The following is a 23,940-nucleotide window of genomic DNA, read 5'->3' on the forward strand; positions in this document are numbered from 1 at the left end:
TAGTCCACCAATACAGGGATTTGAGAAAACTCGTGGACAGGTGGATCACGTCTTCTAGATCCCCAGCAGCCTGAAACCACTGGGAAGCTAGGGTCCATGGAGCAGATCTCATGTGAAGGCAGGCCATGGGAGTCACATGAACTGTGGAGGCCATGTGGCCCAGCAATCTCAACATCTGCTGAGCTGTGATCTGCTGGGACGCTCGCACCCACAAGACGAGGGACAACAAGTTGTTGGCTCTCGTCTCTGGGAGATAGGCACGAGCTGTCCGAGAATCCAGCAGAGCTCCTATGAATTCGAGCCTCTGTACTGGGAGAAGATGGGACTTTGGATAATTTATCACAAACCCCAGTAGCTCCAGGAGGCGAATAGTCATCTGCATGGACTGTAGAGCTCCTGCCTCGGATGTGTTCTTCACCAGCCAATCGTCGAGATATTGGAACACGTGCACCCCCAGCCTGCGAAGCGCCGCTGCTACTACAGCCAAGCACTTCGTGAACACTCTGGGCACAGAGGCGAGCCCAAAGGGTAGCACACAGTACTGGAAGTGACGTGTGCCCAGTTGAAATCGCAGATACGGTCTGTGAGCTGGCAGTATCGGGATGTGCGTGTAGGCGTCCTTCAAGTCCAGAGAGCATAGCCAATCGTTTTCCTGAATCATGGGGAGAAGGGTGCCCAGGGAAAGCATCCTGAACTTTTCCTTGACCAGATATTTGTTCAGGGCCCTTAGGTCTATGATGGGACGCATCCCCCGTTTTCTTTTCCACAAGGAAGTACCTGGAATAGAATCCCAGCCCTTCTTGCCCGGATGGCACGGGCTCGACCGCATTGGTGCTGAGAAGGGCGGAGAGTTCCTCTGCAAGTACCTGCTTGTGCTGGAAGTTGTAAGACTGAGCTCCCGGTGGACAATTTGGAGGTTTGGAGGCCAAATTGAGGGTGTATCCTTGCCGGACTATTTGAAGAACCCACTGATCGGAGGTTATGAGAGGCCACCTTTGGTGAAAAACTTTCAACCTCCCTCCGACCGGCAGATCGCCCGGCACTGACACGTGGATGTCGGCTATGCTCTGTTGGAGCAAGTCAAAAGCTCGTCCCTTGCTTTTGCTGGGGAGCCGAGGGACCTTGCTGAGGCGCACGCTGCTGACGAGAGCGAGCACGCTGGGGCTTAGCCTGGGCCGCAGGCTGTCGAGAAGGAGGATTGTACCTACACTTACCAGAAGAGTAGGGAACAGTCTTCCTTCCCCCATAAAAACATCTACCTGTGGAGGTAGAAGCTGAAGGCTGCCGGCGGGAGAACTTGTCGAAAGCGGTATCCCGCTGGTGGAGCTGCTCTACCACCTGTTCGACCTTCTCTCCAAAAATATTGACCGCACGGCAAGGCGAGTCCGCTATCCGCTGCTGGATCCTATTCTCTAGGTCGGAGGCACGCAGCCATGAGAGTCTGCGCATCACCACACCTTGAGCAGCGGCCCTGGACGCAACATCAAAGGTGTCATACACCCCTCTGGCCAGGAATTTTCTGCACGCCTTCAGCTGCCTGACCACCTCCTGAAATGGCTTGGCTTGCTAAGGAGGGAGCTTGTCCACCAAGCCCGCCAACTGCCGCACATTGTTCCGCATGTGTATGCTCGTGTAGAGCTGGTAAGACTGGATTTGGGCCATGAGCATAGAAGAATGGTAGGCCTTCCTCCCAAAGGAGTCTAAGGTTCTAGAGTCTTTGCCTGGGGCGCCGAAGCATGCTCTCTAGAACTCTTAGCCTTCTTTAGGGCCAAATCCACAACTCCAGGGTCGTGAGGCAACTGAGTGCGCATCAGCTCTGGGTCCCCATGGATCCGGTACTGGGACTCGATCTTCTTGGGAATGTGGGGATTACTTAAAGGCTTGGTCCAGTTCGCCAGCAATGTCTTTTTTAGGACATCATGCATGGGTACTGTGGACGCTTCCTTAGGTGGAGAAGGATAGTCCAGGAGCTCAAACATTTCAGCCCTGGGCTCGTCCTCCACAACCACCTGGAAGGGGATGGCCGTAGACATCTCCCGGACAAAGGCCGCAAAAGACAGACTCTCGGGAGGAGAAAGCTGCCTTTCAGGGGAAGAAGTGGGATTAGAAGGAAGGCCATCAGACTCCTCATCAAAGAAATATCTGATGTCCTCCTCCTCCTCCCACGAGGCCTCATCATCGGTATCAGACACAAGTTCACGAACCTGTGTCTGAAGCCGTGCCTGGCTCGACTCCGTGGAACCACGGCCACGGTGGGAGCGTCGAGAGGTAGACTCCCTCCCTCGCCCGCACCGGCAAAGCTCCATCTGCCGATGTCGTCGGGGAGCCTTCCTGGGAGGCGACCGCAGTCGGTACCGCAAGTGGCACCGATGTCGGAGACCTCACCCCGGGCAAAGGGCCAGCCGGCGCCTCACTCGACGGTACCGGAGGCACAAGCACCCCCGGTACCGGAGGGGAAGGGCACAACAGCTCTCCCAGAATCTCTGGGAGAACGGCCCGGAGACTCTCGTGCAGGGCGGCTGTGGAGAAAGACATGGAAGCCGATGCAGGAGTCGAAGTCAGAGTCTGTTCCGGGCGTGGAGTCTGTTCCAGGCGTGGAGTCTGTTCCAGGCTGTCCAAGGTGGAGTGCATCGACACCTCCTGAACAGAGGGCGAGCGGTCCTCCCAGTGCAGACTCCCTCGGCGACCCAGAGCTCTCGGTACCGACGTGGGAAGGAGACCGGTGTCGATGCTTCTTTGACTTTTTGAAACGAAGCATGTCACCGGAGCTTCCCGGTACCGACGAGGAGGACATAGAATCCAGCCGTCGCTTCCTCGGGGCCGAGGCCGAAGGAGGTCGGTCTCGGGGGGGCTGTACCGCAGGAGCCCTCAGGGTAGGGGGAGACCCACCCGAAGGCTCACCGCTACCAGCAGGGGAATGGACAGCCCTCACCTGCACTCCAGACGAAGCACCATCGTCCGACGACATCAGCACTAGTGAAGGTCCCGGTACCACCGATGCAGCCTTCCGATGTCTTGGCCCCGACGATGCAGAGGGTCGATGCCTCGATGCAATCGATACAGTCGCGGCAGAGGGCGGAGGTCTTGACGCTGTCGACGCACTCGATACTCCCGGTGCCGATGTCGACGAAGAGCCCGAGAACAAAACGTTCCACTGGGCCAATCTCGCTACCTGAGTCCTTTTCTGTAAAAGAGTGCAAAGACTACAGGCCTGCGGGCGGTGCCCAGCCCCCAGACACTGAAGACACGACGCGTGCCTATCAGTGAGCGAGATTACCCGGGCGCACTGGGTGCACTTCTTGAAGCCACTGGGAGACTTTTATGACATGGGCGGAAAAATCACGCCGGCGAAATCAAAACTCGTAATTGCGGTAAGGCACCAAAAAGAGGGGGAGAAAAAAAAACTCGACCTGAGGCCTCATAGGGGCCTACCCCGAAAACGAAAGAAAACTTATCGGGGCCAAAAACTAGAAATACGGGGAAGGGAAAAAGACCGAAAGGCCCTTCTCCGAAATCCCTTTTTTTTTTTTTTTTTTGAAAGCGAAAAAGTCAAAAGACGCGCGAGGGTCAACTTAAGGGGCGCGAACGGCGCAAACACGACCGTACCGAGCGCGGACAAAAGAAGACTGACGAACACGAGCCGGTTCAGGCGGGAAGACGCGCGCGAGGACTAGCAAAGGCCTTTGCTAGTGAAGTTTCCGATTGGAGGGGCTGCCGTGGACGTCACCCATCAGTGAGAACAAGCAGCCTGCTTGTCCTCGGAGAATTCTGCAATACACTGAAAGCTAGTGATGTAGTGGTAAGATCAGTGAATGAGCTAAAGCAGAGGTTTTCAACCCAGACCTCAGGGCACACCCAGCCAGTCTGAGTTTTCAGGATATCCCATCGCCTGAAAACCCCGACTGGCTGGGTGTGCTCCAAAGGCTGGGTTGAAAATCCCTGAGCAAAAGATTTGGTCTCACAATAAAGGGTTAATTTGCCTTAACCAATTGCCTACAAAGGTAATATTTTTTGTGGAGTCACACTAAATATTTACATAGTCATCCTTCCTTAGAGATTTAAAAAAAACTGAAAATGTAATGAGACTTAGGGCCCCTTTTACAAAGGCATGCTAGCATTTTTAGCGAGCGCTAAACACTAAGATGCCCATTATATTCCTATGGGTGTCTCAGCATTTAGCACACACTAATTTTTTTCATGTGCTAAAAATGCTAGTGCGCCTTTGTAAAAGCCCCCTCTTAAAGAACTGCCACACTCAAGGAGCATCACCACTAAGGCATCCAGAAGGGTAGAAATTGATTTCTTATCAAAAGAGTACTCAGAATGAATGGATCATTTTCAGGACAAAGCATTTCCTAATCAATTCCAAGACATGTAGCTGGAAATACACATCATCTAAAGTGGTTCCCAAAATTCTGACAAAATTAACAATGGAAATTTGGTAATCAGCCACATACAGTGCCATAAAGCAGTGCTTCCCCAAGTCAAGTCCTAGAGTACCCCTTTGCCAGTCAGGTTTTCAGGCTATTCACAAATGAATATGCATGAACTTGATTTGCATGCACTGCCTCCATTATATGCAAATCTTTCACGCATATTCATTGTGGATATCCTGAAAACCTGACTAGCAAGGGATGCTCCAGGGCCGGACTTGGGAAACACTGCCATAAAGCATGCCATCTTTCCTTTCCTAAAGGAAGTAAGTACTTTAGATTTGTCAGGGTTAAGTTTAAAGTCTATTTGATCAAAGCCAATCACACAGTTTATCTAGATCTAGGGTTCTCAACCCAGTCCTCGGGACACACCAAGCCACTCAGGTTTTCAAGATATCATAAAGAACATGCCTGAGAAATTTACATGCACTTCTTCGATTTTATGCAAATCTATCACATGTATATTCATTGTGGATATTTTAAAACCTGAGTGGCTTGGTGTGTCCCGAGGACTGGGTTGAGAACCGCTGATCTAGTCAATAGCATTTTGTGAATTTATAGACTTCACTGTTCCATTCTGCAACTTTCACCAATAGATGACCAAATGCTAGTTTCGTTCTGTACTACAAGAAGAGAACTTGTCTATAAATCCTGGTTGGCCATCAGTTCATTGGAAGCTAAATATGAAAAAGGCTTAGACTCATCTTTTGGTCTGAGCTTTTCTTCTTCCTCCACCTCAATGGGTATTCTCTTTTGATCTACCATGCTCCTACTACCATTTCTGACTCAACTGAACTATAAATGGAGGATTCTTTTACATTGTGTTCATTTTAAGGAAGTCTGAGTTTTAGGAGATTTTAATTTGTACTTGGCTGATGATGCACTGGGGACTCAGGGATTTTATGTCTCCTTGGATCTCACTCAGCCTACTTCTCAGACTCATACTGCTGGACATATCCTTGGATAGCCTATTTGTGACTAATATTTCTGAATTTAATCGTTTCATTTCTGATGTTGCAGTTTCTCCCATTATTTGGACAGAATCATTTTTTTATTTAATTTCAACCTTTTAATGTAATTGGAGGGTCATGGGATAGGAGGAAATGTCCTTTTGTGGATTAAAAACTGGTTGAAGGATAGGAAACAGAGAGTGGGGTTAAATGGGCAGTATTCACAATGGAGAAGGGTAGTTAGTGGGGTTCCTCAGGGGTCCGTGCTAGGACCGCTGCTTTTTAATATATTTATAAATGATTTAGAGATGGGAGTAACTAGCGAGGTAATTAAATTTGGTGATGACACAAAGTTATTCAAAGTCGTTAACTCGCGACAGGATTGTGAAAAATTACAAGAGGACCTTACGAGACTGGGAGACTGGGCGGCTAAATGGCAGATGTTTAATGTGAGCAAGTGCAAGGTGATGCATGTGGGAAAAAAGAACCCGAATTATAGCTACGTCATGCAAGGTTCCACGTTAGGAGTTACGGACCAAGAAAGGGATCTGGGTGTCGTCGTCGATAACACACTGAAACCTTCTGCTCAGTGTGCTGCTGCGGCTAAGAAAGCGAATAGAATGTTGGGTATTATTAGGAAAGGTATGGAAAACAGGTGTGAGGATGTTATAATGCCGTTGTATCGCTCCATGGTGCGACCGCACCTTGAGTATTGTGTTCAATTCTGGTCGCCGCATCTCAAGAAAGATATATTAGAATTGGAAAAGGTGCAGTGAAGGGCGACTAAAAGGATAGCGGGGATGGGACGACTTCCCTATGAAGAAAGACTAAGGAGGCTAGGGCTATTCAGCTTGGAGAAGAGACGGCTGAGGGGAGACATGATAGAGGTATATAAAATAATGAGTGGAGTGGAACAGGTGGATGTGAAGCGTCTGTTCACGCTTTCCAAAAATACTAGGACTAGGGGGCATGCGATGAAACTACAGTGTAGTAAATTTAAAACAAATCGGAGAAAATGTTTCTTCACCCAACGTGTAATTAAACTCTGGAATTCGTTGCAGGAGAAAGTGGTGAAGGCGGTTAGCTTAACAGAGTTTAAAAAGGGGTTGGACGGTTTCCTAAAGGACAAGTCCATAAACCGCTACTAAACGGACTTGGAAAAATCCAAAATTCCAGGAATAACATGTATAGAATGTTTGTACGTTTGGGAAGCTTGCCAGGTGCCCTTGGCCTTGATTGGCCGCTGTCGTGGACAGGATGCTGGGCTCGATGGACCCTTGGTCTTTTCCCAGTATGGCATTACTTATGTACTTATGTACTCTACTGTTAAGAAACTGGCATCTTTAACTTCGACTAAATTAGTCAGAAGTAAATTTAAGACAGAAATTTTACTGATTATGTTCGACCAATATTTACTGTTCTGAATAATGCAGATGTTGGCTTGACAAATGACGAACAGTAATCTATTGAAAGTGACAGGCATAATTGCCCCTTATAAAAATATTTAATATTAAAAGTGAAAAATCCCAATGGTAAAGGGTCTGGCTGAACTAGAGATCAGATTCAGATACTCAGTGAAAAGGCTGTATTACTTCACAAAGATTTCAGCAGGGTCAAATGATTCTAGAACTTTATTTCACATTGTTCACAATTTATTCAAAGACTAGTAAAAAAGGCCCGTTTCCGACACAAATGAAACGGGCGCTAGCAAGGTTTTCCTCGGAGTGTGCATGTTTGAGCGAGTGTATGTGAGAGTGACTGTGTGTGAGAGAGAGAGTGAATGTGCGAGTGTGCGTGTGTGAGAGAGAAAGAGTTAGTCTGGGTTCGAGTGTGTCTGTGAGAGTGTGTGTGTGTGAGAATGAGAGTGTGTGCAAGTGCGTATGTGAGACACAGTGTGAGAGAGAGAGAGAGTGTGTTTCACACAGATAGTGTGTGCGAGAGAGAGAGAGAGTGTGTGAGACCAAGACTCTCTGTAAGACTGAGTGTATGAGACCAAGAGAGTGTGTGAGTGATGGTGTGACACAGAGAGTGAATGTGATACAGTGTGAGACAGAGTGTGTGAGAGTGAGAGAGAGAAAGACATTGACTGTGAGAGAGAGAGAGTGTGTGTGTGACAGAGATACCTCCCCCCCTCTCTGGTGTCAGGCCCCCCCTCCCTCTCTCTGGTGTCTGAGCGTTACTGTGCAGGACGCTGAGCTCTGGCTGTGCTTCAAGGAACTGACCAATCCTATTTAATAGAATGCACCTCCAACACTCTGAAGCCGAGAAACCTCGTGTGGTTGGTCACTTCTGCTTGTGAAGAACCCAGAAGTACGTGATGTCAATTCAGGAGATGGATACAGAGAGCAGGAATGCCTCAGCCATGCAGTCAGCTTCAGAATGTTGGAGGTGCGTTTTATTATATAGGATTCTGCAGATACCACAGTACAATTTTCTCCCTCTGTAACGAGCTCGCTAAATCCTTTGAAAAAAAAGATAGCTAATATAAGGTCTCAGTTTCCTCCTACTTTGTCAATTGAACATCTAGATGAATGTAGTCTTAGAACTGATGTGACTTTTTTAAAATCAATATCGGTGTGGTTTTACTATAATCAGTCTATAGTCTAGATCTATAGAAGTCGATTTAGTTTTCTAGGACAATCTAGATCTAGATTTATAGAAGTCGATCTAGATTAAAACCGTTTAATGCATTAACTTGTTTCCTTAAAGAAAAACACCCTTCATTTAACTGTTTTCTTAAAACCCCATTTACTATGTAACTGTTACCTATCGTATACAACTTGGTACTGTGCCAAGAGCCTGTTGCTCAAAATATTGTCTATTCTCCACCTAGAGCTTAACAGTTAAGCGAATTATAAATGGCAAAATTAAATTAAATTACATTAAATCTAAGCAAACTATTACTTCCTTTAGCAAACGTCATTGTGATCTGGATCCTCATCCCTCCTTTATGCCAAAATATCTTCCAGTTAAAGAATTTCATGGTTATTAAATTTGGCAAACCTGATGCTGCAACAAGGTTATTATCCTGCTAGTATGAGTTCTATCATTTTTTCACATAATTGAAGACCATGTCAAGTCTCCATCTATTTGTTCAAACTACAGACCAATTATCAATATTACTTTCTTGAACAATTTATCTAAGTCTATTGTTGAACCGCAACCAAGAGTATTTGGAGACTGGATTTAGAAAGTACTACAGTACAGAAACTTGTCTCCTAGTTCTTATTTCAGAGCTAAGGACTTTAGTTGATAAGGGTATTCCATCTGATCTTATGCAGCTGCTTTTGATATAGTTGGATCTTGACCTTTTACTAATCAGACTGAACCAAATTGGTCTTTCTGGAAGGGTATTAGTTTTCTTCTTTCTTGAAAAATAGAAGTTATAAGGTGGTTATGAAAAATGAGAGTTTTCCTTCCTAGACCCTGGGCTGTGGTGTATCACAGGGTTCATCTATATCCCCCACCCTGTTTTAGTCCTCTGGGTAAGCTCCTTAAAGTCATGAAGTTGTCTTACTATATTTATGCTGATGACATACAGATCATTTTTCCGGTCACCTCAACTGTTCATGATCTATTTTGAGCATATTAAGTTCTAATTTCTAAACTTTCCAGGTAGACTATTGACAACCAACTCAAATTAAATACTGAAAAAACTACTATGATATGGGTCAATGGTCACGCATCTCCTTTTCCGATTATAAATCCAATATTAGAGAGTAAAATGATTCAACTTCAAAAAGCTATTAAAAGCCTGCGTGGTTGGATTGATTCCAATTTAACTGGTGATGTGCATATTAAGAAGCTAACGACTGCTATTTATTTCAAGCTTAAATATTTGCATCAAATTTGCTTTTGTCGACTGAAGATATGCAAAAATTGGTTAAGGCTTTGATTACTTTGAAAGCTGACTACAATAACCCCCTTTATTTGGGTTTATCTTCTAAATCTTTGGTCAGGTTCCAATTATTTCAGAACACTATTGCTCAATTACTTTTTAATAGAACTAAGTTTAATATTACTCCTTTGCTCAAAGACCTTCATTTAAGACCCTGTGTTTGATTTCTAAGATCATGAATGGTCTTTGTCCTGAATATCTTTCTTCTTTAATTGCAGTACAACCTTTTAAAATCACAACTATGTCTATTCATGTCAACAAGTTACAATCTCCTTTCTTCAAACCTAGGTTAGTTTCATCTACTAAGAAACTTCTTACCTTTGCAGCAGTTCCTATCTGGAATGCTTTGCCTTTTTAAATTCAGACAAACTCTGAAGTTTCACAAGTTACTTAATTTATTTATTTGTAGCATTTATACCCCGCTCTTTCCCGCTCAATAGCAGGTTCAGTGCGGCTTGTATGGTACAAAGTAGTACAGAGTTAATACAAAGTATGGAACAAAGTATCAGAGATGACAAAGTTACATAGGGTGTGGTACAAGTATCACAGAATTAGTACAATGCAAGAGACAAGGTATCAGAGATGACATTGTTACACAGAGTAGGTCAATAGTAAGAGATGTGGGGAAAGGATTGGTGTTTGGGTAATACTAGTGTTGTGGAGTTGGTTTCAAGAGTTAGGATGGTTCATTTGGGTAGGCTTGTTTGAAGAGGTAAGCCTTCAGTAGTTTCCAGAAGGATAGGTGTTCAATGGTTTTCCTGATGTGTCGAGGTATGGCATTCCAGAGTTGGCTACCTCTAACAGAGAAGTTGGATATGTAGTAGGTTTTGTATTTGAGGTCTTTGCAGTTGGGAAGATGGAGATTGAGATATGTTCGAGAAGGTTTGAGGCAGTTCTTGAGTGGAAGATCGATCAGGTTGGACATATAGCTTGGAGATTCGCCATGGAGGATCTTGTGGATCATTGTGTGGGCTTTGAAGTTTATGCGTTCCTTGATGGGGAGCCAGTGAAGTTTTTCCGTAATGGTGTCAGACTTTCGAATCGTGATTTGCCAAAGATGAGTCTAGCTGCTGTGTTTTGGGCGGTTTGGAGGTTTTTTTTCATGATTTGGGCTTTACAACCGATGAAGATGCTGTTGCAGTAGTCGGCATGGGTGAGCACTGTGGATTGTACTAGATTGCGGAAAGTTTTCTGTGAGAGCAATGGTTTTACTCTTTTCAGTACCCTCATCATGCTGAACATCTTCTTCGTCGTGGCTTTTGCATGAGTTTCTAGCATTAGGTGATTGTCTAATGTTACTCCAAGAATTTTTAAGTAGTCGGATATAGGGATTGTAACGTCAGGGGTGGTCAGAGTGGTTGGGATCCGAGTAGCGTATTGTGATGAAAGGATTAGGCATTGAGTTTTTTCTTTATTCATTTTCATCTTAAAAGCGTTGGCCCATGATGTTAGGATGCTCATGGCAGTGGTTATTTTCTACGAGATTTCTGTAAGGGTGGATTGGAAAGGGATGAATATGGTGACGTCATCAGCGTAGATGTAGGGATTTAGGCCATGTTTAGATAGGGATATTGCTAGAGGAATCATCATAAGGTTGAAAAGGATCGGGGATAGGGGTGAGCCTTGGGGCACTCGGCATTTTGATGACCATGCAGGTGATATTGGTGAGGTTGATTTAACCTGATAAGATCTGGTGGTGATAAAACTTTTTATCCATTTGATAATGTTTCCTCCGATCCCTAGTTTGTTCAGTAGTTTCGTAAGAATGTCATGGTCTACCATGTCAAATGCGCTTGATAGGTCGAACTGCAGAAGAAGTATTTTGTTGCCAATTGAAATTTCTTGTTTGAACTTAGTTACCAGGGTGAGTAATACTGTTTCTGTACTGTGTGCAGGTCAAAAACTTAAGCTTTGATTGTTTACTAAATTCTTTTCCTAAATTTGTATCGATGTTCTTTGCATTTTATTTTCTTTTTACTGTTGAATGATTTATTCATTCAACGGCAGTTTGTAGCCGTTATTTGAATTTGTATTCTTTTAGTTTGATGATTGATTTACAACATAAGCAAAAACATTGAGCCTTTTGGTTTGACACAGTATATAAAATATGATATGTTATGTAATGTAAAGCATCTATACTGAGGCATCTGCAAGCTCTTCATCACTTGTATGTCATGACAAGTCTAAAATGCTTTTCAACAGTTTCTCAGTTCATTATTTCATCATCCAGATTAAGATTCAATTCAAATCAATTCTTGTATACCTCTAATATCCCCTTTTCCATTGTTCAGTGCAGTTTACATTCTAGGTGAGACAAAATCAAATAGTGTTAGGTATGAGAAACATTAGAGACCACTGAATTAATACACGAGACTAAAAACAATTAAAGAATAATGGATGATACTAGGAGGTAGAAGTCATGATGGCTTATTATGAAGCAGCCTTTGGGAAGAAAAAGGTTTTTAGCCTCTTCCTGAAGTTGAGGTAGCTGTTTTCTGTTCTTATGGGAATAGGTAGAAAGTTCCATATTTTGACGCCAACAATAGGGAATAGAGAGCTGAAATTTTTCTGACTTCTAATTGTCTTTTGGAACAGTGATGCTAGCATCAGTTGTTGTTTCAGTCTGTTAGACTGGACCAGACATAGTGAAGCGGTCTTAGTCAGAAGTTCAAAGGTGAAGCCCTATAGGATTTGAAAAACTAAACAAGCAACTTTAAACCTGAGTCTTTCTGCTATGTGAAGCACAGTTTGTTTAGATGAGTTGAAATACTAGTATATCTATTCAATCTGTATATTAGTCTAGCAGCTGTGTATGATTTACAATTTTTTCTAATATTGACACAATACTAATAGAACATTACAGTAATGCAAGTGAGGTAGGACTAACATTTCGACTGGTAGTGTGAAAGCTTTTTGGTCAAAGAATGATCTGACTAGACGTAGCTGTCTCATTTTGAATAGTGTTTTCTTCCATAGCTGGTTAATATGGGAAAAGCAGTGCTTTTTTTCCCCAGGGCCAGCTCACCTGCCCGCCCTTAGCTCCCCGACAGCCCTGCTTTCTGTTCCTGTCACCCCATGTTTAAATCTTGTATGTTTTTTACCTGAATTCGCAGCACCTGCAGCAGTGTTACTAAAAGCAGCAGGCTCACCTCCTCCAGCCTTCCCTTCCCTCTCAGTGTCCTGCCTTCCTCTGATGTAGTTTCCTGCTTCCGCGAGGGCGGGACACAGAGGGAAGGGAAGGCTGGAGAAGGCGAGCCTGCTGCTTTTACTAATGCCGCCTGTGGCGCTGCAACTTCAGGTAAAAAAAATATAAGATTTAAACACGGGGTGGCAGAAACTGTCAATGCTGTCGGGGAGCTAAGGGTGGGCAGGTGGGGTTGGGGTTGGTACTGGAACGACAGAAGCTGAAAAGGGGGGCAGGTGGAGGCTGGGGCGAGTTACTAGACACGGATGGTTAGTGAAGGGCAGGGGAGAGAGGAGAAAAAAAAAATCGCTGGACATGGACGGTTACAGGAGGGCAGAGGAGAATCGCCGGACATGGTTGGGAGGGGAGGATAGGGGCAAAAAAGAATTTCCGGACATGGTTAGGAGGAGAAGGCAGATGAGAGAGCAGAGTTGCTGGACGGATGGATGGAGGGAAGGGCAGGAGGCGAGGGAAGACAGGAAGGAGATGCACATGGAGGACAAATACTGGACATGGATGGAGGGGAGGAAAGAGAGAGGAAGTGAGATGGACATGGATGGAGGGAGAGAGGAAAATGCTGGACATGGATGGAAAGAGGAAGGAGATGCATACTGACGAAGATGAGGGAAAAGGAAAAAAGAAATACTGCACATGGATGGCTAAAATAGACAAAAGCTGGATCCACTCTATATCTCCTGCAGTCAAGTCCACAGAGGACCCAGCTTTTACCTATTGACGTAGAGCAAGAAATGAAGAAGAAAGGAGGAAAGTAAAGAAATAAATGGAAAAGAAGCCCTGGAAACAGAGTTAAGAGAACAGATAGAGAGCAGCAGAATCAGAGACTGGGACCAACATGATCAGAAAAACAAAGTCACCAGACAACAAAGGTAGAAAAAAATCATTTTATTTTCGTTTTAGTGTTTGGAAGATGTCCAGTTTGAGAATTTATATCTGCTGTCTTATTTTGCACTGGGTATACCGGAGCTGTAACAGCATAAAGAAATTATTTATAATGAAAAAAAAAATCACAAGTTATTTTTTTCTCCTATACTGGTATAGTATTTAATGATACTGCTTATATGCGCCACAGCTTGTATAAGGTGGTGTGGCTACATTAGGGGCAGAGCCATATATGGTGCCACTGCCCATAATGAGTACCAGTACCTTTTTTCCTACCAAATAAGCACTCTAGTACTCTGGTTTCAGATTTGACTGTCAAGATTTGACCATTGGTCAAAGATAATGATGATGGGACCTCATCTCCCTGATTTCGGAACCACAGGACCTTGTTTTTTTTGTGCATTCAATTTCAGTTTATTGGTCAGAGCCTTGGTGCTGACAGCAGTCATACCATTTGCTACAGATTGAGTTGGATCTATATTTGATGCCGTCACTGGTAAGAGACGCAGGACGTCATCTGCGTAGGATAATAGTAGTTCATTAAGTCCCAGATGTATTGAGGCAAGGAATGACAAAGATTGAACAGGAAGGTGAGAGAGGAGATCCCTGTGGGACACCACAGTTAGGAGACCAGAAGTTGGAAAGTTGGTTGTTTTGCTTGACAGAATAATTTCTATTTGAAAGGAATTCGCTGTTTGGTCAGTGTCCCCATTATTCTTATCTGGTTAAGGCATTCGAGTAGCAATGTATAGTCAACCGCATCGAATGCTGTCAATATATCGAATTGGAGAAGAATTACTTGATCACCTTTGCATAGGTGTTTGACATATGTAGTTAGAACTAGCATCAATGATTCCGTACTATGTGATGATCTAAAGCCAAATTGTGACCAGTGTAAAATAGAACATTTTTCCAGATATAGAGAGAGATAAGTACATAAGTACATAAGTAATGCCATACTGGGAAAAGACCAAGGATCCATCGAGCCCAGCATCCTGTCCACGACAGCGGCCAATCCAGGCCAAGGGCACCTGGCAAGCTTCCCAAACGTACAAACATTCTATACATGTTATTCCTGGAATTTTGGAGTTTTCCAAGTCCGTTTAGTAGCGGTTTATGGACTTGTCCTTTAGGAAACCTTTTGGAGTTTTCCAAGTCCGTTTAGTAGCGGTTTATGGACTTGTCCTTTAGGAAACCGTCCAACCCCTTTTTAAACTCTGCTAAGCTAACCGCCTTCACCACTTTCTCCTGCAACGAATTCCAGAGTTTAATTACACGTTGGGTGAAGAAAAACTTTCTCCGATTTGTTTTAAATTTACTACACTGTAGTTTCATCGCATGCCCCCTAGTCCTAGTATTTTTGGAAAGCGTGAACAGACGCTTCACATCCACCTGTTCCACTCCACTCATTATTTTATATACCTCTATCATGTCTCCCCTCAGCCGTCTCTTCTCCAAGCTGTATAGCCCTAGCCTCCTTAATCTTTCTTCATAGGGAAGTCGTCCCATCCCCGCTATCATTTTAGTTGCCCTTCGCTGCACCTTTTCCAATTCTACTATATCTTTCTTGAGATGCGGAGACCAGAATTGAACACAATACTCAAGGTGCGGTCGCACCATGGAGCGATACAACGGCATTATAACATCCTCACACCTGTTTTCCATACCTTTCCTGATAATACCCAACATTCCATTTGCTTTCTTAGCCGCAGCAGCACACTGAGCAGAAGGTTTCAGTGTGTTATCGACGACGACACCCAGATCCCTTTCTTGGTCCGTAACTCCTAACGTGGAACCTTGCATGACGTAGCTATAATTCGGGTTCTTTTTTCCCACATGCATCACCTTGCACTTGCTCACATTAAACATCATCTGCCATTTAGCCGCCCAGTCTCCCAGTCTCGTACGGTCCTCTTGTAATTTTTCACAATCCTGTCGCGATTTAACGACTTTGAATAACTTTGTGTCATCAGCAAATTTAATTACCTCGCTAGTTACTCCCATCTCTAAATCATTTATAAATATATTAAAAAGCAGCGGTCCTAGCACGGACCCCTGAGGAACCCCACTAACTACCCTTCTCCATTGTGAATACTGCCCATTTAACCCCACTCTCTGTTTCCTATCCTTCAACCAGTTTTTAATCCACAATAGGACATTTCCTCCTATCCCATGACCCTCCAATTTCCTCTGTAGCCTTTCATGAGGTACCTTGTCAAACGCCTTTTGAAAATCCAGATACACAATATCAACCGACTCCCCTTTGTCCACATGTTTGTTCACTCCTTCAAAGAATTGAAGTAAATTGGTCAGGCAAGATTTCCCCCACACAAAAGCCATGCTGACTTGGTCTCAGTAATCCATGTCCTCGGATGTGCTCTGTAATTTTGTTTTTGATAATAGCCTCTACCATTTTCCCCGGCACCGACGTCAGACTCACCGGTCTATAATTTCCCGCATCTCCCCTGGAGCCTTTTTTAAAAATGGGCGTTACATTGGCCACCCTCCAATCTTCCGGTACCATGCTCGATTTTAAGGATAAGTTGCATATCACTAGCAGTAGCTCCACAAGCTCATTTTTCAGTTCTATCAGTACTCTAGGATGAATACCATCCGGTCCAGGAGATTTGCTACGCTTTAGTTTGCCGAACTGCCCATTTACGTCCTCCAGGTTTACTGTGAAGTCAGTAAGTTTCTCCGACTCGTCCGCTTGAAATACCATTTCCGACACCGGTATCCCACCCAAATCTTCCTCGGTGAAGACCGAAGCAAAGAATTCATTCAGTCTCTCCGCTACGTCTTTGTCTTCCTTGATCGCCCCTTTTACTAATGTAGGTTTCTAATACTTTAGTAAAAAGGGGTATGCTTGCCACTGGACAGTAGTTTGCAGGCAATGATACATCTATCCCAGATCCCTTCACTAATGTAATGAGAACAATTTTGCCCATGTCAGGAGGAAGAGAACCAGTTTTTAACAGCTCATTGAGATTATTGAGCAGCCAGTTTACTGCTTCCATAGGGATGGATTTGAGTATTTCAGGCATTGATCCAGAGAAAAGTTGGCTCAGGATCATTTCAACAGCATTGATCTTACATCCTCAACTGTTAGTGGTTGAAAAGATACCCAGTTTTAGTCAGTTTTAAGTCCTTGGGTCGTAGGATCTCCGGCGATTAAGGTTGAGCTACGGGTTGGACTATTTTCCTCTGCTGGTTTAGCTTTAGATAGTTCAGACCGGATTTGGAGGATTTTATTGGCGAAATGATCAGCTATGTCTTGGGTGGTGGGACATGTTTTCTGTGAATGTTCATCCTTATTAGCAGAAGCTAGTGTTTTAACTAAGGAGAAAAGTTTTTTGTATTGGCATTTTAAGTCAGCCACCTAGTATCATTGCAAGGCTGACTTCCATTTCGATTTATCAGTAGTATCTTTGTTCTTTCTCCATTGCTTTTCAATGCGTTGACATTCCCTTTTTAGGATGGATAGTTCCTCTGTAAACCATGGTGAATTTCAGGATCTCTTGACCTTTTTAGTGATAACTGGAGCAATTTTGTCTAGTATGGCTTTCACCTTGGTGTCCCGGCGGGGTTTATTCGAACCATGTGTAGGAGATGAGGTAGTGAGGGAAACTGTTAGCTCAGACCATAAAATGGCCTCATTGATTTTACCTCTGGTGGAGATGAGTTTGGAGGACTTGTGTCTGGTTAAGCTTGACATACAGATACCAATGGTGAAATCCAGTTGGAAGTGGTCAGACCATGGTACTGGCTTCTATTTGAATTAACTAATCAAGCTATTAGGATAGGAAGTCGTGAAGTGTAACTTTTTCATGAGTTGCACCCTCAGAGAATGTAGTTAGTTCGCAGTCCCTTCAGGAATGATTTGAAGTTGTGAACATTGGTATGTGCATCATTTTCCAAGTGTAGATTTAAGTTTCCCAGGAAAATAATAATTGAAAATTGTGACATGGCAGAGGACTCCAAGAATGGAGAATAGAGAGCTGAAAAGTCGAGGTTCTGCCTTGGACCAAGCTCCCAGAAGATGGTAAATGAGGAGAAGGGCGATTTGATTTGCCTCTTTTGAATCATCACAGAATTTGCACAGCAATCAAAGCATGTATTCCTGTTCAGGGAAACCCCCAGAACTAAAGACACGTGGAAAAAACTCAAAGTTAAGAGCAAGTCCGTCTCCTTCTTTCCCCTGTCTTGGAGAATGAAGAATAATATAACCGGGTGGGTAGATGTGAGGCAGTACTGGACTATCAACTTCTGTGAGCCATGTTTCTGAGATAAACAGAAAGCCCACATCTGAAGATTCTAGCAGATCCCTGTGTTCTAAAGGGAAGAATAATTTGGATTATTACAAGAGGTAGCGAGGTTTTCTTGGCCGTCAAATGTTAGTCATTTGTTTCTGGTCTGTAACCATAGTAGTGTTCTGACGGTATGTATTGGCATTGTCTAGCAAATATCAGATAATTAGGGTGTTTCTTAGTACAGGGTTTTCTAGATGGGTTATAGGTTACAGGGATAGGATTAGGCACTAAGTTATCTATAGGCTGCCGCCCAACGTGCTCAAAAGGGCTAAGCAAATCCAAGTGAGCAACTTCATGCTGATAGCTTTTGGAGCTAGTTTAAGTCAGTCGGATCTACAACAGAACCTGAACACGAATGGCTTCATTAGATCCTGCAGTTTTCTTGCAAAGCTCCCAAAATAGTTTGAAGCTAGACAAATTCTTCCACTAGTTAGCCTTTTCCAAGTAGGACCTGACAATTTACAATGCCCATATCCTAGTCAGCATAAACAACTGAGTATTACTTTCTACCTGCAGGAAATGCTGGTCTTGAAGCCATTTACCTGCGGTAATGGCTCAAAATATAGATAAAAACATAATAGTATAAATAGTACACCACATGCAAGCAGTATAAAGCCATAAGTGGGCTAGTGAAGCAGTCAAAATGACAAACACAAAAGATTTTTATTAAAAATCTAAGAATTGCAAGAACAAAGCCTAAAAAAACCTTGAGAAAAGTTATCTTTTTCCAAAGAATTCTACAGTTCTGTGGAGAAGTTTCTCTTAGAAAAGAGCAGAAATTTGGAAAAGAGAACTATTATAGCACCATCTAGTGGCACATCATGCTCAACTACTCCTTATTCCAGAAAGCAATAGAAACTTCCTGAAAATACATGTCTTCAGCACATCATCCTGAAACCAAAATCTGGGTAGCAAATTGTGGTCCCTCAAGCAGAACCTAAAAACAGTATTCAAATCTGTTATATATATCCAACTAATTTCCTGATATTTATATAACTATTTAACTGATAAAAGAAATTTCTTAGGGTTTGAGCTGCTTTTTGACAGCCATTCCCCATTATGAATGACAATTACCTCTGCGCAAAGGAAGCAGTTTGTTTTCCAGAATCTCTCTAGCATCTGTTCCATCATCCATCAGATCAAGTTTTGTGATTACACCAATTGTTCTAATACCTGCAATAGTAAAATGGAAAGGAAGTGAAAGCGAATGATACATACCTGTAGCAGGTGTTCTCCGAGGACAGCAGGCTGATTGTTCTCACGACTGGGTTGACGTCCACGGCAGCCCCCACCAACCAGAAGAAAACTTCGCGGGCGGTCCCACACGCAGGGCACGCCCACCGCGCATGCACGGCCGCCTTCCCAACCGTGCGCGACCGTTCACGCTCAGTTGAATGATAAGCAAAAACCTGAATAAAACGCAACTCCAAAGGGGAGGAGGGAGGGTAGGTGAGAACAATCAGCCTGCTGTCCTCGGAGAACACCTGCTATAGGTATGTATCATTCGCTTTCTCCGAGGACAAGCAGGCTGCTTGTTCTCACGACTGGGGTATCCCTAGCTCCCAGGCTCACTCAAAACAAGAACCCAGGTCAATGGAACCTCGCAACGGCGAGGGTATAACAGAAATTGACCTGCGAAGAACAACTAACAGATTGCAGCCTGACCAGAATAAATTCGGGTCCTGGAGGGTGGAGTTGGATTTAAACCCCAAACAGATTCTGCAGCACCGACTGCCCGAACCGACTGTCGCTTCGGGTATCTTGCTGGAGGCAGTAATGTGATGTGAATGTGTGGACAGATGACCACGTCGCAGCCTTGCAAATCTCTTCAATAGTGGCTGACTTCAAGTGAGCCACCGACGCTGCCATGGGTCGGACACTATGAGCCGTGACATAACCCTCAAGAGTCAGCCCAGCCTGGGCATAAGTGAAGGAAATGCAATCTGCTAGCCAATTGGAGATGGTGCGACAGCGACCCCTTTCCTATTGGGGTCGAAAGAAACAAACAATTGGGCGGACTGTCTGTTGGGCTGTGTCCGCTCCAAGTACAAGGCCAATGCTCTTTTGCAGTCCAATGTGTGCAACTAACGTTCAGCAGGGCGGGTATGCGGCCTGGGGAAGAATGTTGGCAAGACAATTGACTGGTTAAGATGGAACTCCGACACCACCTATGGCAGGAACTTAGGGTGAGTACGGAGTACTACTCTGTTATGATGAAATTTGGTATAAGGAGCATGAGCTACCAGGGCTTGCAGCTCACTGACTCTACGAGCTGAAGTAACTGCCACCAAGAAAATGACCTTCCAGGTCAAGTACTTCAGATGGCAGGTATTCAGTGGCTCAAAAGGAGGTTTCATCAGCTGGGTGAGGACAACGTTGAGATCCCATGACACTGCAGGAGGCTTGACAGGGGGCTTTGACAAAAGCAAGCCTCTCATGAATCGAACGACTAAAGGCTCTCCAGAGATGGCTTTACCCTCTACACAAAGATGGTAAGCACTAATCGCACTAAGGTGATTCCTTACTGAGTTGGTCTTGAGACCAGACTCTGATAAGTGCAGAAGGTATTCAAGCAGGTTCTGTGCAGGACAAGAACGAGGTTCTAGGGCCTTGCTCTCACACCAAACGACAAACCTCCTCCACTTGAAAAAGTAACTCTTTTTAGTGGAATCCTTCCTAGAGGCAAGCAAGACACGGGAGACCCCCTCAGACAGACCCAACGAAGCGAAGTCTACGCCCTCAACATCCAGGCCGTGAGAGCCAGAGAAGGTTGGGGTGCAGAAGCGCTCCGTCGTTCTGCGAGATGAGGGTCAGAAAACACTCCAATCTCCACGGTTCTTCGGAGGACAACTCCAGAAGTAGAGGGAAACAGATCTAACGGAGCCAAAAGGGCGCTATCAGAATCATGGTGCCGCGGTCTTGCTTGAGCTTCAGCAAGGTCTTCCCCACCAAAGGTATGGGAGGATAAGCATACAGGAGGCCGGTCCCCCAATGGAGGAGAAAGGCATCTGAAGCTAGCCTGCCGTGTGCCTGTAGTCTGGAACAGAACAGAGGCAGCTTGTGGTTGGTCTGAGAGGCGAAAAGGTCCACCGAGGGGGTGCCCCACTCTCGGAAGATCTTGCGTACCACTCTGGAATGGAGCGACCACTCGTGCGGTTGCATGACTCTGCTCAGTCTGTCGGCCAGACTGTTGTTTACGTCTGCCAGGTATGTAGCTTGGAGAAGCATGCCGAACTGGCAAGCCCAACGCCACATCCCGACGGCTTCCTGGCACAGGGGGCGAGATCCGGTGCCCCCCTGCTTGTTGATGTAATACATTGCAACCTGGTTGTCTGTCCGAATTTGGATAATTTGACAGGACAGCCGATCTCTGAAAGCCTTCAGTGAGTTCCAGACCGCTCGGAGCTCCAGGAGGTTGATCTGAAGATCTTTTTCCTGGAGGGACCACAGTCCCTGGGTGTGAAGCCCATCGACATGAGCTCCCCACCCCAGGCGAGATGCATCTGTCGTTAGCACTTTCGTGGGCTGTGGAATTTGAAATGGACGTCCCAGGGTCAAATTGGTCCGAATGGTCCACCAGTGCAGCGAAGTGCGGCAACTGGTGGAGAGGCGGATGACATCTTCTAGATTCACGTTGGCTTGAAACCACTGGGAAGCTAGGGTCCATTGAGCAGATCTCATGTGAAGACGAGCCAAGGGAGTCACATGAACTGTAGAGGCCATATGACCCAGAAGTCTCAACATCTGCCGAGCTGTGATCTGCTGAGACGCTCTGGTCTGGGAAGCCAGGGACAGGAGGTTGTTGGCCCTCGCTTCTGGAAGGAAGGCCTGAGCCGTCTGAGAACTCAGCAGAGCTCCTATGAATTCCAGAGATTGGGCTGGCTGGAGATGGGACTTTGGGTAATTTATCACAAACCCCAGCAGCTCCAGGAGGTGAATAGTGCACTGCATGGACGGGAGAGCTCCTGCCTCCGAGGTGTTCTTGACCAGCCAATCGTCGAGATATAGGAACACGTGCACTCCCAGCTTGCGTAGATACGCCGCAACCACCACGAGGCACTTGGTGAACACCCGTGGGGCAGAGGCGAGCACAAAGGGCAGCATACAATACTGAAAATGCCGTGTGCCCAGACGGAATCTGAGATACTGTCTGTGAGCTGGCAGTATCGGGATGTGGGTGTATGCATCCTTTAAATCCAGGGAACATAGCCAATCGTTTTTCTGAATCATTGGCAGAAGGGTGCCCAAGGAAAGCATCCTGAACTTTTCTTTGACCAGGAATTTGTTCAGGCCTCTCAGGTCTAGGATGGGGCGCATCCCCCCTGTTTTCTTTTCCACAAGGAAGTACCTGGAATAGAATCCCTGCCCTTCCTGCCCGGGTGGTACGGGCTCGACCGCATTGGCGCTGAGAAGGGCGGAGAGTTCCTCTGCAAGTACTCGCTTGTGCTGGGAGCTGAAAGACTGAGCTCCCGGAGGACAATTTGGTGGAGGGGAGACCAAATTCAGGGCGTATCCGCACCGCACTATTTGGAGAACCCACTGGTCGGAAGGTTATAGGAGGCCACCTTTGGTGAAAAAGTTTTAACCTCCCTCCGACTGGCAGATCGTCCGGTACGGACACTTTGATGGTGGCTATGTTCCCCATGGATCCAGTCAAAAGCCCGTCCCCTGGCTTTTGCTGTGGAGGCGCAGGGGGCTGCTTAGGCACACGCTGTTGACAGGAACGAGCGCGCTGGGACAGTCCCTGTGCCTGATGAGGCCTTCGGGCCGGCTGGGTGTACCTACGCTTGTTATAGGCGTAGGGCGCAGCCTGCCTGGCCCTGGAAAAACGTCCACCTGCTGAGGTGGATGCTGAAGGCGCCCGGTGGGAGAGCTTGTCGAGGGCGGTTTCCCGCTGATGCAGTTGGTCCACCAGCTGCTCGACCTTCTCACCAAAAATATTATCCCCCCGGCAAGGGACGTCGGCCAGTCTCTGCTGGGTGCGGTTGTCCAGGTCAGAGGCACGCAGCCATGAGAGCCTGCGCATCACTATCCCTTGGGCCGCAGCACGAGATGCCACGTCACAGGTGTCATATATACCCCTGGACAGGAACTTTCTGCACGACTTCAGCTGCCTGACCACCTCCTGAAAAGGCCTGGACTGCTCCGGCGGGAGCTTGTCGACCAGGTCCGCCAGTTGCTTCACATTATTCCGCATGTGGATGCTCATGTAGAGCTGGTAAGACTGGATGCGGGTCACGAGCATGGAGGATTGGTAGGCCTTCCTCCCAAACGAGTCCAGAGTGCGAGACTCCCGCCCCGGGGGCGCCGAGGAGGTATCCCTCGAACTCTGTGCCCTCTTGAGAGCAGAGTCCACGACCGCCGAGTCATGAGGCAATTGGGGCCGCATTAACTCTGGGTCCGAGTGGATTCTGTATTGGGACTCTGCTTTCTTGGGGATGGTGGTATTAGATAATGGTCTCAGCCAGTTCCGAAGCAGTGTCTCTCTGAGGACATTGTGCAACGGCACCGTGGAGGACTCTCTAGGTGGTGATGGATAGTCGAGGACCTCAGGCATCTCAGCCCTCGGCTCATCCACAGAGACCACAGGAAAGGGAATGCAAATAGACATGTCCCTGACGAAGGAGGCAAAGGAGAGGCTCTCAGGTGGCGAGAGCTTTCTCTCTGGTGAAGGAGTGGGGTCGGAGGGAAGGCCCACAGACTCCTCTGAGAAGAAATATCTGGGGTCCTCCTCCTCCCCCCATGAGGCCTCTTCCTCGGTGTCGGACATGAGCTCCTGCAGCTCAGTCCTCAACCGGGCCCGGCTCGACGTCGAGGCACCAAGGCCTCGGTGGCGTCGTCGAGCGGTGGACTCCCGCGCCGGCGGGGATGAAGTTCCCTCCATCGACGTCGACGGGGACTCCACCTGCGTGGCGGTCTAGACCGGCACCGCAAGCGGCGTCGAAGGCCTCGGCACCGGGCTAGAGCACGCTGGCTCGGAGGCACTCGTCCAGGCCCGCTGTCGGGAAAGGCGAGGGGGCCAGTAGAGGCATCGGTGCCGGAAGCTGTTCGGGTCCAGGAGACTGCACCGAAGTGCTGGCACCCTGACGTGGCGGTACCTCTACTACAGAGGGAGACCTCTCCTCTCGACGCTGCCGCTTCCTCGGCGACGACTCATCCCTGGCGCCGGGAGCCGGATGCGTCGTGGGCGACCGATGACGGTGCTTCTTCGCCTTTTTGCGGTGCCCGTCATCGGCGCTCGGTGGAACCGACGAGGAGGAAGTCG

The 23,940-nt window shown here is 46.3% G+C and overlaps 1 protein-coding gene across 2 annotated transcripts in view; it reads right to left on the reverse strand.

Moving 5' to 3' along the window:
- Positions 1–23,940, reverse strand: part of DNM3 (dynamin 3) — a 1,044,597-nt gene that overhangs the window by 908,064 nt on the left and 112,593 nt on the right. For both annotated transcript variants that reach the window (XM_030208630.1, XM_030208629.1), the window contains exon 5: positions 18,750–18,848. In XM_030208630.1, coding sequence (XP_030064490.1) covers positions 18,750–18,848 — 99 coding nt within the window. The remainder of the gene's footprint in view (positions 1–18,749; positions 18,849–23,940) is intronic.

The sequence above is a fragment of the Microcaecilia unicolor genome, chromosome 6 (genome assembly GCF_901765095.1).
Source record: "Microcaecilia unicolor chromosome 6, aMicUni1.1, whole genome shotgun sequence".
Lineage (NCBI taxonomy): Eukaryota > Metazoa > Chordata > Amphibia > Gymnophiona > Siphonopidae > Microcaecilia > Microcaecilia unicolor.